General features: G+C 38.1%; 1 protein-coding gene across 1 annotated transcript in view; it reads left to right on the top strand.

Annotated features, from left to right (window-relative positions):
• The first annotated feature begins 8,093 nt into the window (after positions 1-8,093).
• LOC131809515 (cytochrome P450 2J2) overlaps positions 8,094-13,745 on the top strand; it is a 35,619-nt gene continuing 29,967 nt past the window's right edge. The window contains exon 1 of the mRNA XM_059136669.1: positions 8,094-8,386. Within this exon, the coding sequence (XP_058992652.1) occupies positions 8,177-8,386 (210 nt within the window). The 5' untranslated portion in view covers positions 8,094-8,176. The remainder of the gene's footprint in view (positions 8,387-13,745) is intronic.

Raw genomic sequence — 13,745 nt, 5'->3', positions numbered from 1 at the left:
GCTTGAAAGATGAATAGGATGTTTAGAAGAAGCAGAAAGGGCACTCCAGGCAAGAGGTAAAGGTGAAAATAAATATGACTTGTAGAGAAAAGCGTGAAGTCAGGCTTACCTGGAGCCAAAGTGCTTTTTTGCAGGTAATTGGACTCTAAATCAGATGGGTTAGGCTGGATAGGAAGGAGGCTGGCAAGAAGTCTGGAGGCTTTAGAAGCTGAGAATGAGTGTTTACAGGTGATCCAGGGAAGAGGAACTCCCTCCTGACATACAGTTCAGGAAAACAACACTCATTCTTCTCTCAAACAGAGCTGGATTTGATTTTTTGCTTTGCTACTCACTGGCATTTTAAACTTGAACAAGCAATTTCACATCTATAAACTTCAGTTTCCTAATCTGAAAAGTCAGGACAATAGCACCTACATCTCAAGTCTGCTAGAAGGATTCAATGAAATAATCGTGTAAAATGTCCTAGTAAGGTGCTTTGCATATAGGCAACCAGAGGATTAAAATTTTTATTTCGGGATTAGAAGACTTAAATGCCAAGGGTGTGGTGTGTTCCTTTAATCTAGCCACAAGATTAGAGTCACCATGGGGTTTTTTTTGGGTTTTCGTTTTCCGTTTTTTGTCTTTTTTTTTTTTTTTTTTTTTTGGTGACAGTATTTAATATTCTCAGAACTTAGCTCATACCCTGCCAGGGAGCAGTGAAGGAGCCAAGCTGAACTACCAGAGTCTGAGGGCATTATGTGAAAACTGACAAGCAGGCAGACTCTGAAGACGATATAGTTAGTAAGATGATCAAACACAAGAACAAAACTCAGTCCAAAAACAGCTAACTTAATCATTCTTGGAATTCTGGTTCCTGAGTAAGGCCAGGAAGAGTGCAGCTTGGTTCAAAAAGCATGAGACAATCCGGAGTTTTATAAGCCAGGGTAAAATTTACCCCTGGGTAAGAGATAATGTCTGGAAATTGTCAGAGGACAGATTGCTGTGTAATATTTTGTTTCCTTTTTATGTGTTAATTATACTGGATGTGTTAGCTTTATGCCGACTCATTGAGCTGTGCACTGAGGATTTGTGCACTCTTCTGTGTGTATGATAGACTTCAAAAAACTGTAACACTTTTTACACTACAAGCCCAGGCCAAAAGGGTCTACTCACCACACATTCACATAAATGAGAGAAGCATTGTAAATCTGCCTTGCTGTAGAAAAATGGTCAGTTTTTGTGGAATTAAAAAACTGAATCTCAATCATTAGAAAGTTGTGTGTAAATTAGAGTATCCTGTAATACGGATGGTTTTATCTTTTATGAAATGGAACCTACCCATCACCTGCAAAGAACAAAAAATAAGAGCAATTTTTTAAATGGTATGTAACTATATTCCACACTCTGTGTTTTCCCTGGAGAACCCATAAAATCATAGAATCTCAGAGTTGGAGAGTCTGAAAGTCCTTTTTAATGCAGCATTCCACCTGACATGTATATTTCTCTCCAGCAATCTTGTTCTAATTTCTCTTTGAGTGATTCCGGTGACAAACAACTCATTAGTGCCTGTTCCGCAGTTACTGTAATCAATTTTCTCATAGGTTATATTAGAAAATAATGAGTACAGGTCTTTGAATGAAGACTAGAGTTCTTATTTTGACTGTGTCACTTATTCTGCCTTTGTAAGCTCCATCAAAACACTTCACTGCTCTGAACTTACTGGACCATCAGTAAAAAAAGGAATGATAATTTCATTTTATTTTTTAAAAGATTTTAAAGTCTTTTTAATGAGAGCGGAGAGCAGGAGAAGGAGAAGGAGGGAGGAGAAGCAGGCATCCTGCTGAGAAGGGAGCCTGATGGAGGGGGAGAGCAATCTCAGGACTCTGGGAGCATGACCTTGGCCGAAGGCAGACACTTAATGACTGAGCCATAATTTCTCTTTATAGAGAGGGTTATGAAAATTAAGTCTGATTCAGCCAGAAGTTCCCAAATATTTAATACCTACCAGGTTTTCAGTAAAAGTATGGAATTTTACCTGCACTGATCAGTGGATGCATTCCACCGAAGCTCTTAACTATAATTATCTGAACACTAATTATGTGAAAGGAATAGTGAATGCATTTTTTTCTAACTCTCAAAAGTGTACTTTCATGTAAGTATGAAGATACCCCTCTGTTTTCTTATAGAAGCTTTATAGCTTCAGGGCTTATGTATAATTCTTTAGTCCACATTGGGTTGACTTTTGTATATGATGTAAGATAAGAGTCCAATTTCATTCTTTTGCAGGTAGACTGTTTTCCTAATGTCATTTATTGAAGAATTGAAGACACTGCCCTTTCCTCATGTGTAATCTTGGCACCCTTGTCAAAGATCATTTGAACATATGCATGTGGAGTTGTTTCTGGGCTATGATGTTCCATTGGGCAATATGCATGCTTTTATGCCACATACTATTTTGATTACTAAATATGTTTTGAAAGCAAGAAATGTGAAGCCACCAGCTTTTCTCTTCTGTGTCAAGATTGTTTTGGCTACATGGGGTCCTTTGTGTTTCCATATGAACTATAGTATTATATTTTCTATTTCTATAAAAAATATTATTGTGATTTTGATAGGAATTGCACTGAATCACTTTAGGTAATATGAACTTTTTAACAGTATTTAGTCTTACCATCCATGAACATGGGATTCTTTCATTTATTTGTGTCTTCTTTAATTTCCTTCAACAGTGTTTTATAGTCATCAGTGCATAAGTCTTTGCCTCCTTGCTTGTTTTATTCTTTTTTAAGAAAAACTAATGTTATTTCTGTTCATAATTGCATAATCTTACATATAGAAAACCCTAAAGATTCCACACCAAAATAATAAACAAAACAAAAAAAAAACAAAACTGTTAGAACTAACAAGTCAATTCAGCAAAGTTGCAGGATACAAAATCAACATAAAAAATCAGTTGCATTTCTATACACTGACAAGAAAAATTTGGGTGTCGGGTGGCTCAGTGGGTTAGAGCCTCTGCCTTTGGCTCGGGTCATGATCCCAGGATCCTGGGATCAATCCCCGCATTGGGCTCTCTGCTCAGCAGGGAGCCTTCTTCTCCTCTTCTCTCTCTGCCTGCCTCTCTGTCTACTTGTGATCTCTGTCTCTCAAATAAATAAATAAAATCTTTTTTTTAATCTAAAAGAGGTCTTTTTTTTTTTTTTAACACTCTGACACTCTTGATTAGTGTAGTTAGACCATTGACATTTGAAGTGATTATTGATATAGCAGGATTAATATCTGCCATATTCATTACTGTTTTCTACTCATTTCTCTTGATTTTTGTTTATCTTCAACTCTCCTTCTGCCTTTTCTGGTTTTAATCAAGCACTTTAAATAATTCCATTTACCCTTTTGTTTTAGCATATCGATTATAGTTCTTTTTTTTTAATTGGTTGCCGTAGAGTTTACAATATATATACATGTCCAACAGATCCAAATCCATTTATTTTTTTTTTCTTTTCAGCATTACAGAATTCATTGTTTTTGCACCACACCCAGTGCTCCATGCATAATACCCACCACCTGGCTCCCCCAACTTCCCATGCCCCGCCCCTTCAAAACCCTCAGATTGTTTTTCAGAGTCAATAGTCTCTCAGGGTTCACCTCTCCTTCCAATTTCCCTCAACTCCCTTCGCCTCTCCATCTCCCTATGTCCTCCATGTTATTTGTTATGCTCCAGAAATAAGTGAAACCATATGATAATTGACTCTCTCTGCTTGACTTATTTCACTCAGCATAATCTCTTCCAGTCCAGTCCATGTTGATACAAAAGTTGGGTATTCATCCTTTCTGATGGAGGCATAATACTCCATAGTGTATATGGACCATATCTTCTTTATCCATTCATCTGTTGAAGGACATCTTAGTTCTTTCCACAGTTTGGTGACCGTGGCCATTGCTACTATAAACATTGGGGTACAGATGGCCCTACTTTTCACAGCAACTTCTTTCAAGATATGTCTCCAAAGGCAAAGGAAACAAGAGCGAAAATGAACTTTTGGGACTTCATCAAGATCAAAAGCTTCTGCACAGAAAAGGAAACAGTCAACTAAACAAAGAGGCAACCCACGGAATGGAAGAAGATATTTGCAAATGACAGTACAGACAAAAGGTTGATATCCAGGATCTATAAACTTCTCAAACTCAACACACACAAAACAGATAATCATATCAAAAAATGGGCAGCAGATATGAACAGACACTTCTCCAAAGAAGACAAACAAATGGCTACCAGACACATGAAAAAATGTTTGTCATCACTAGCCATCAGGGAGATTCAAATTAAAACCACATTGAGATACCACCTTACACCAGTTAGAATGGCCAAAATTAGCAAGACAGGAAACAACATGTGTTGGAGAGGATGTGGAGAAAGGGGAACCCTCTTACACTGTTGGTGGGAATGCAAGTTGGTACAGCCACTTTGGAGAACAGCGTGGAGATTCCTTAAGAAATTAAAAATCGAGCTTCCCAAACCCACTTTTAAATAACACTGTCCTGCTTTATTGGTAATGCAAGTATTCTTTAATAGTTTTCCTACTTCCTTCTCTTAAAACATTTCATCATTTATATCACTTATTTATAAGCTATAATCACTGAAATGTTATTTTATTTTGATCTGTTATTAGATTAAGAATAAGAAAAACAAAAGTTATTTTACTTTCATTTATTTCTTCCCTAATGTTCTTCTTTTCTTTATGCAGACCTGAGTTTCTGACCTCTATGGTTTCCCTTTTTTCTGAAGAACTTATTTTAACATTTCTGGTAAGGCTGTTCTATTGGCAGCAAATCCCTTCAATTTATGTTTGAAAATAATCATTATTTCTTCACTAGAAAAGCTTAATAATTATATTTAAGATTTACTTCTATATAAACATATCAGCAAATATTAAACTGTTATACTTGTAATTTGAATACTATAATATAAACACAAGACACAAACTACCCAATGTTAAATACTGATCTCCTCTGCCTGACTCTGTAAATATTGAGTATTTTATATTTTATTAAAGGAACTTTTAGAGTCTTGTCAATATTTACATTATGTACTATTATTCCTCACCAAAATCTTCATGAAATCTAAAAGGCTGGTATTAAGGTAATTATTTTTTTTCTTCTTGAATATTTTAAAACATGCCAGTTTAGATTAGACTTCAGATTTCCAGGACACTATGGATATACTAACACAGGACACATGGCTATTTTTTGCCCATTTAAGTTTGTTTGCAATATGACAGAAATGCCTTCAAATTTCAGATAATGGTAAAAAAGCATCCTAAGCAAATAAAAAAGATACAATGGGTCAAATTATATCTTAGTAAAAACAATGCCTCATATCAATCGATTTTTAAACTAAATCCTTAAAATCATTTGAAAACATTTGTGTCTTCTAATTGTCCATGTACTTATGTCATGGAAGAAGATACAAGACAAGTAATAGAAGTTTTAAAAATCTTAAACTATTCTAATTTCTAAAATAAAGAATTTTCCAATTAAGAAATTATCATGATTGTTTAGAAAATAGGCCTTATGCATAATCTCAAATTCACTTTAAATGCTTGACATGTAATTTAATACCTAAAAATATTCTAGCTGAATAACTTATTAATATTTATAGAGTGTTCCTTCTTTGGATAGACAGGATTCACAACAGCTTTCAACTAATGCTGAAAAAAAAAATCACTTGATAGCTATTATCATAATTACCGATTAACTTACTAGTTCCTTATCACTTTATTCAGGAATTTATTGACATAAGGACCAATGAAGAGAATAATTTGAAAATTTCTCATTGTGCAACTGTGCCCATTAGTAAAATTAAGAATTTGATACATCATTATATATATTATATTACTTATACTTAGTTGCTTTACATGTTTCCATGTGTGTGATATGACCAAGTAAAAAAATGATTTGACCAACAACAACAACAAAAGCCACATGTCAAGCTTTTTCCTTTTTCTTGCTTTCTTTCCTTTTCTTTTTTTTAAGAGCAAATCAATGATTTGGAAGATTTGTTAGTACAAGACAGAACACCGGAGAAAATCACAAAGTGGCACTGAACGCCAATGCCAATAATTATCTCATGTGGTTATACCTAAGGATATTAATAATGTTTGTGTTATTCACTATTCTTTATTTTCTTTCTTTCTTTCTTTCTTTCTTTCTTTCTTTCTTTCTTTCTTTGGTAGACAGATCACAAGTAGGCAGAGAGGCAGGCAGAGAGAGAGAGGAGGAAGCAGGCTCCCTGCTGAGCAGAGAGCCCGATTCGGGACTTGACTCCAGGACCCTGGGATCATGACCAGAGCTGAAGGCAGAGGCTTTAACCCACTGAGCCACCCAAGTGCCCCGATTCACTATTCTTTAGAACAAAATCAAAGCCATTAACTTGAACCTAAGATATACACAACTTATGCAAAATACTTTTAACAAGTTATGTTACATTTTAAAACATTAGGAACAAAATACCTGTACCAGTTTGTATTTTGACTTAATGGAACAAGAAGGGAACAATACTCAGCTACGGAAGGTTATATTAATAGTAATAAGTTCTTAAAGTTTAAAAATGTCTTCCTTTTCCTTTATACTTTCCACATGCTACACAATGCCCTGAAAGTATTCATTATAGGAAAACAATGTCAATCAGAGACTTTAGACTTTGCTTTGGAAAGTGATGAGAAGCAAATTAGAAGGTGAGGTTTCATCGTTGTTTTTGAATAAGCAGTCTTAACTTTTCTTCTCATGGAAATTTAAATCAGCTTATTATAAATCCAACTAAACATCAATTTTTGTGGCTTTCAGGTAAAGTCCAACACTTCATTTATATAGTCTGTGAAAAGAGGTCCTGATTTTGGAAAGATAGAAAAGAGACTTCAATTCTGTTCTGTTCTGTTCTATTTTATTTTATGTGACTGTTTATCTGTATGTTAAGACTATGTGTGTATGCTATTCCACTTCAAAACTGTGGTTCATGATTTGAGTCCCTCACAGATGGGGAGACACAGGATGGCAAGGAAGGTTGGAACCTGGGGCTCTAACACTGTTTGGGGGCTTCAGAGGAGGAATCTCACATGGCAAACCAAAAAGAAGAAGGAAGACACCTTCTTACAGTGTTAATTAAGCAACTGTTAAAGACTAGGCTCAGGGCTAGGGGCTTTGATGTAATGCTTTTTTAAATTAAAATTTAATTTATTAATATATTTATACATGTATACATTTATTTATATACATATGTGTGTATATACATTTATTTATATACTTAAGTGTGTATATACATTTATTTATTTATATGTTTGTTTGTTTGAGGGCAGGGGGCAGAGGAAGAGGGAGGGAGAGAATCTTAGGCAGGCTCTACACCCAGCCCTGAGATCTGAACCTGTGGGCAAATCAAGAGTGCATGGTTTAACCGACAGAGCCACCCAAGCAATCCTTGATGCAACGCTTTTCAATCTTCAAAAAGTTACAAATACAGTATCTTGCTCAGATGTGTGGCAGACCCGTGGATTTATTGATTCACCGCCTATTTGCCACTTAACATTTAGGTCTCAGTTTCCTCAACTGTAAGATGGAGCTAAGAAGAGCATTTTCTGTCTGCTTTTGTCAAAATTAAGTGATTCATGCACAGAGGCGAGTGTGCCGCCTGGCATTTAGTTAAGGCGCCCAAGAAATGCCTGGTGCTGCTGATAGCATCACTGTTTACCTGGCAAGATTCCAACTGTGAGATGAGGGAGGGTGATTGAAAAACACAGAGCTCAAAGGCCTGCGGTGCTCTCAGAGATGTGGAAGCGCTCCGTGGTCTCAGAGACGAGCTTCGTCAACGGAAAAGAGCAACGCTCCGAGCCTGGCCTTTTCCAAGACCTCTTCTGGAGGGCAGCCTGGCTGACGTGGGGTGTGGGGTCCAGGGAAGGAAGGAGGGGAGAGGGAGGCTCTCTGGGCGCTGCACGCGGCGAGTGGGGCGAACAGCTAGGACGGAGTTCCCACCCGGGGCGCAGCGGGGAGGGCGCCAGGGGCGGGGCAGAGTGGGGGCCGGTGGGGAGAGGCGAGTTGGGCGGGGCGAGTTGGGCGGGGCCAGCAGGCGGTCCTGCAAGCTCAGCTGCCGGGACCCGCAGGGACGTCGCCTGCTCAGAGCTCGGCAGAGCAAGAGGAAGAGAGAGCTATGCTTGGGGCGGTGGGCTCCCTGGTGGCCACCGTCTGGGCGGTGCTCCACCTCCGCACCCTCCTGCTGGGTGCCGTCGCCTTTCTGTTCTTTGCTGATCTCCTCAAAAGACGGCGCCCAAAGAACTACCCCCCAGGTCCGGTACCCCTGCCCTTCGTGGGCAACTTCTTCCATCTGGACTTTGAGCAGTCTCACCTGACGATTGAGCGGGTAGGAGCGGGCGAAGGTGCAGGGCTGTGCCGGGACCCTGACTTGCAGGACAGGGGCTATCCCGGGGATCGAGGGCGGGAGGCTGGGTGGCTGTGCAGCGAATGCAGGTTCCTTGTTAAATCCTGCTTTGAGCCTCGATTTCCTCGCTGTCTACTGGTATGATTACACCTGTCCTTTCTAGAAGTGAAATATTATTCACTGATTACTATTTAAGGGTGCCAGACATGTTACAGTCTCTAGCCCATTTAGTTGTGTATCTTGTTAAGTGTTATTGCAACATCCGGTTTATAATAGGATCACTTTGTCCTCTTTAATATTTTTGTCGTGGGGGTGGGGGTTTGGGGAAGCGGTACTTACCTTCTTCGCTGTATTTCCTGAGTGTAAAATGATACAGGACTCCCTAAATCCTCACCACTTGTCAGTAACTTAGCCCCTCCCTTTCCGTCTCCTCTCCCTGATATCGGCGCTCACCAAAGTAATTTGTTTTAAAGTGTCCCTCTGCTTAAATATTCTTAGCGCTTCCTACTGCCTTCCAGAGTTAGGGATCCACTTGGAACTTCTTCTTAGGGATCCACTTGGAACTTCTTCTTCTTCTTCTTTTTTAAGATTTTATTTATTTATTTGACAGAGAGAGAGATCACAAGTAGGAAGAGAAGCAGGCAGAGAGAGGAGGAAGCAGGCTCCCTGCTGGGCAGAGAGTTCCATGTGGGGCTTGATCCCGGGACCCTGGGATCATGACCTGAGACGAAGGCAGAGGCTTAACCCACTGAGCCACCCAGACTCCCTGGAACTCTTCTTAACTCAGCCTCTTTCAACCTTTTTATAATCATGTCCCACCAGGGTTTCCTAACTGTCCTCTCTGATTTCCTTAAAATTCCCTCCAGCATCCAGCCCTCTCTCAAAAATCCTCAGCTGGTTTCCTGTCACTCAGCTAGGTACTTCTGTTATCTGTCACTACCTAGCTGAGTGACAACACTGGTAGGTAGGTGACTGTGAAGGTTAAATAAAACTATCGGTGATCAAACATGGCTTTTAGTAGGTGCACAACAAATATTTGTTCCCCCTTTCCTAGCCGTACCCTGGGCACTTTAAACACATGCTTCTATACTCAAATACAGGTGGAGAAGGTTTTATCAATTTCTTGGAGAAACACCCAATTGGGAACACTAAGTGACAGGAAACACTAAGTGACAAGACTAGTAACAGAATTTTAAAGCTAGGCTCCTAAACCTATACCCTTGTTTAAGAAATGTGTTAGGCGACTGGGTGGCTCAGTTGGTTAAGCAACCGCCTTCCACTCAAGTCATGATTCTGGAGTCCCAGGATCGAGTCCCACACTGGGCTCCCAGCTCCATGGGGAATCTGCTTCTCCCTCTGATCTTCTCTCTCTCATGCTCTCTCTCACTCTCTCTCTAAAATAAATAAATAAAATCTTGAAAGAAAGAAAGAAAAGAAAGAAATGTAGATGTTGCTTAAGGGTGCCTGGCTGGCTCAGCTCAGTCAGTCGAGTATGTGACTCTTGATCTCAGCGTTGTGAGATCGAGCCTGAGTTTGGGTGAAGAGATTACTTAAAACCTCTTTAGGAAAGAGAAAGAAATATGTTGTTTAATTTCCAAGTATTTGGAAATTTTCCTGCTTTCTATTAATGATTTCCAGTTAGAGGTCATTATGGTAAAAGGACATATCCTATATAATTTCAGGTCTTTTAAATTTGTTAAGGTTTGTTTTATGACCCAGCATACAGTCCCATGCATGCTTGAAAAAAATGTATGTATTCTGCTACTGTTGGGCTGAGTATTCTGTATGTATCAATTCGATCTCATCGGATGATCCTGTTGTTTGGTTTTCTATGCCCTTCTATACCCTGACCTCTTACCTATTGATTCTATCAATCACAAGGAGAGGCATGTTGAAGTCTCCAACTATAATTACAGGTTTATTTCTCAATTCAGTTCTGGTAGTTTTTCCTTTTTGTATTTTTCATCTCTGTTACTTGGAAGATGCATGTTAAAATTAATATATCATCTTGGTGAATTGACTCTTTTGTTATTATGTATAATAACATATGTATAATGTATAATATATCTCCTTATCCCCGGTGATTTTCATTGCCTAGGCTTTTGCTGATATGATACAGACACACCAGCCCTTTGATGATTATCTGCATGGTGTGTACTACATTCTTTCACTTTTAACCTATTTGTATCATTCTATTTGAAATGAGACAGTATATAAGTGGACCATTTTTTTAAATTCTGCCAATCTCTTTTATTTTTTTAAGATTTTATTTACTTATTTGAGAGATAGAGAGAGAACAAGCAGAAGGAGCAGTAAGCAGAAGGAGAGGCACACTCCCTGCTGAGCAAGTCCCCATGTAAGACTCCATCTCAGTACCCTGGGATCATGACCTGAACTAAAGGCAGATGTATATCTGACTGAGCCACCCAGGTGTCCCAATCTCTGTCTTTTAATTGGTGGATTTAGATCATAATAGTTAATGTAATTGTTGATAAGTTAATACTTAAGTCTGCCATTTTGTTATTTATTTTCTATTTTTCCCATTTCTTATTCCCATATTACTCCTTTTCTGTCTTCCTGTGGGTCACTTCAACTTTTTTTTAAGAATTCCATTTAATTTATTTATACTGCTTTTTAGTATATCTCTGGATTGTGTTTAAGTGTCTGCCTAAGGATTATAAGAGGCACATGTAGCTTAATACAATCTACCAGTATTACCATTTTACCACATCAAGTATAATATCGATTCCTTACAACCAGTAGGTACTTTGGTTCTCCCTGCTTGATAATTATCTTGAATATTATTTCTATATATATTGAGAACCACATCAGACAATATTATAAACTTGCTTTTAACTGTTAAACACACTTTTTTTTTAATTCAAGAGGAGAATAGTCTATTATATTTACCAATTTACCCTTTATGTTGCTCTTCCTTCATTCCCAAAGTTCCTAATTTTCTACCAGTATCATTTCCTTTTTACATGAGGAATTTTCTTTAGCCCTTCTTCTAGAGCTGGTCTGCTGGCAAAAACTCCTCTTAACTTTCCTTTACCTAAAAATGCCTTTATTTCACCTTCATTTCTGAAGTATATTTTCATTTAACGTAGAATTCTAGATTGACAATTTCTTTCACTCAACATTTTAAAATGTCGTACCACTTCTTTCAGGCCTCTGTGATTTCAAATGAGAAAATTGCTGTGATTTGAATTGCTCGTCCCCAAAAGTAATAAGTTGTTTTTCTCTGCCTGATGTCAAGAAGATTTTTTTGCTTTTATTTTTTTAAGATTTTATTAGGTTATATCTTTTGTGTGAGAGAGAGGGAGAATCTGAAGCAGATCTGTGCTGAGTGCAGAGTCCAACCTGGGGCTTGATACCATGACCAAGATATCATGATGTGGGCTGAAACCAAGAGTTGGACACTCAACTGACTGAGCCAACCAGATGCCCCAGTTTTTTTGCTATTAGTTTTCAGAGATTAGATTATGGAATGTCCTGGTGTTGATTTCTTTGAGTTTATTGGATTATTAGATCTGTAGTTTGATCTCTTAGCAAATTCAAGAAGTTTTCAGTCATTATTTCTTCAAATTTTTTTTTTATTCCATATCCTTTTTCCTCTCTTTCTGGGACTCTTGGATGGTGATGGTGCAAATGTTACATCTTTTCTTATTCTAACATAGGTCCCGAAGGGTCATATTTGTTCTTTTTAATCTATTTCCTCTGTGTTGTTCGGGTTGGATACAGTCTATTGATCTGTCTTCAGTTTCACTGGTTCCTTTCTCATTTCTGTTCTGCTGCTGAGTTGCTTTATTGAGGTTTTTGTTTGGGTTATTTTATTTTTAAGTTTTAATGTTTCCCTTTGGTTCTTATATATATCTTTTACTTCTTTGGTAAGATTTCCTAATTTTTTATTTTTTAAAGATTTTTTAATTAAGGAAGAGAAGAGGAGGGGAGAGAGAAAAAGAGAGAGAAAGAGGGAGAACCCAAGCAGACTCTGTGCTGAGCATGGAACCTGATGGAGGGCTCAATCTCATGACTCTGAGATCATGAACTGAGCAGAAATCAAGAGTCAGATGCTTAAGAGACTGAGCCAGTGAAGTGCCCCCCAATTATTTTTAAACTTTTAAAGAATATTTGTAATTGTTTATTGAAACATTATAGCTGATTTAAAATCTTATTCCTATAATTCCAACATCACTGTCATCTCAGTATTGGTATCAACTCATTCAAACAGATTTTCTTGGCTCTTGGTAAGGTGAGTAATTCTGGAATATGTCCTGGACATGTTGTGCTTTATATGACTTGGGACATGTAAATTCTTCCATTGTGGTAGAGAGTCAACCTGTTTATGGTCAGAAGCTCACTTTTGTGGATTGTGGCTCAAATGCCAATTTAAATTATAAACCCTCTTCAGCACTTCTAATCTTTCCCTCTTATGTGTTATCCATGCACAGAGGACTCCATCTCCACATTCTCATCAGTACAGGCTAGGAAGAATGAGAATGGGGACAAAAGACCACCCCCTCCCCCAGTTCTGGGTAGGGTAGCCTCTTCCTTACTGTAGGGAGGATGGAAGTCAGAGATCTATCCATATATGCTCCATGGGGAAGGAACATCTCCTTATTTCTGTAGATAAAGTGTAGAAATAAGAATTCTTCCTCTTAACCCCTCTAGTTCGGGGGTGAAATTTACAGTTCAGCTCACAGACTGGGCAAGCAAGGGGCATCACCTCGTTACTACAAAGATCGGTTGGGTAAGGACAAGTTCCTATCCATGTTTTCCACTTATGCAGCACCCATTAGGGTGGGGGAGAATCACACCTTTTTTCATGCTGTTGTCTCCAGAATAGGGACGGAGAAAGGTTAAAAAGTTTCTGTCTTATCTGGACAAGCTTTTTCTGTCACTTTGGCTAGAGAAAACAGTACTTTCTTGGAGTTATTTTGCTGTGCTAATTAGAGTAATGATTAGTAGGAGTAAAATGGAAATTCTTTTACTCAATCTTGTCTGGAAGGGAAATTTGATCTGTGCCCTTTTTTTACCATTAAGATAGAGCTGATTAGAAAGGGTAAATGATTTTCCTGTCATAAAACTGGCTAGTAGTGAAACTGAGGCTAGGATCTCATCCATGGTCTGGTGTTTTCTCATCAAGTCAGACTGTTACATTTTACTGCATATAGGTTCCCATTTCTTATATTTTTGGTTGTAAAACAAATGGAGTCAAATGGTTCATTCAGTTACAATGAATTTTACATTCCAACAATTTGGAAACATTAAGTCCCAACGATTTGCTGGGTCTTGTAGCAGGATTTAGATGTTCATTTTCATTAATCTTCACACACAC

The sequence above is a fragment of the Mustela lutreola genome, chromosome 10 (genome assembly GCF_030435805.1).
Source record: "Mustela lutreola isolate mMusLut2 chromosome 10, mMusLut2.pri, whole genome shotgun sequence".
NCBI classification, from domain to species: domain Eukaryota; kingdom Metazoa; phylum Chordata; class Mammalia; order Carnivora; family Mustelidae; genus Mustela; species Mustela lutreola.
Note: the sequence above shows the minus strand (reverse complement) of the source record. Positions and strands in the feature narration are given on the sequence as shown.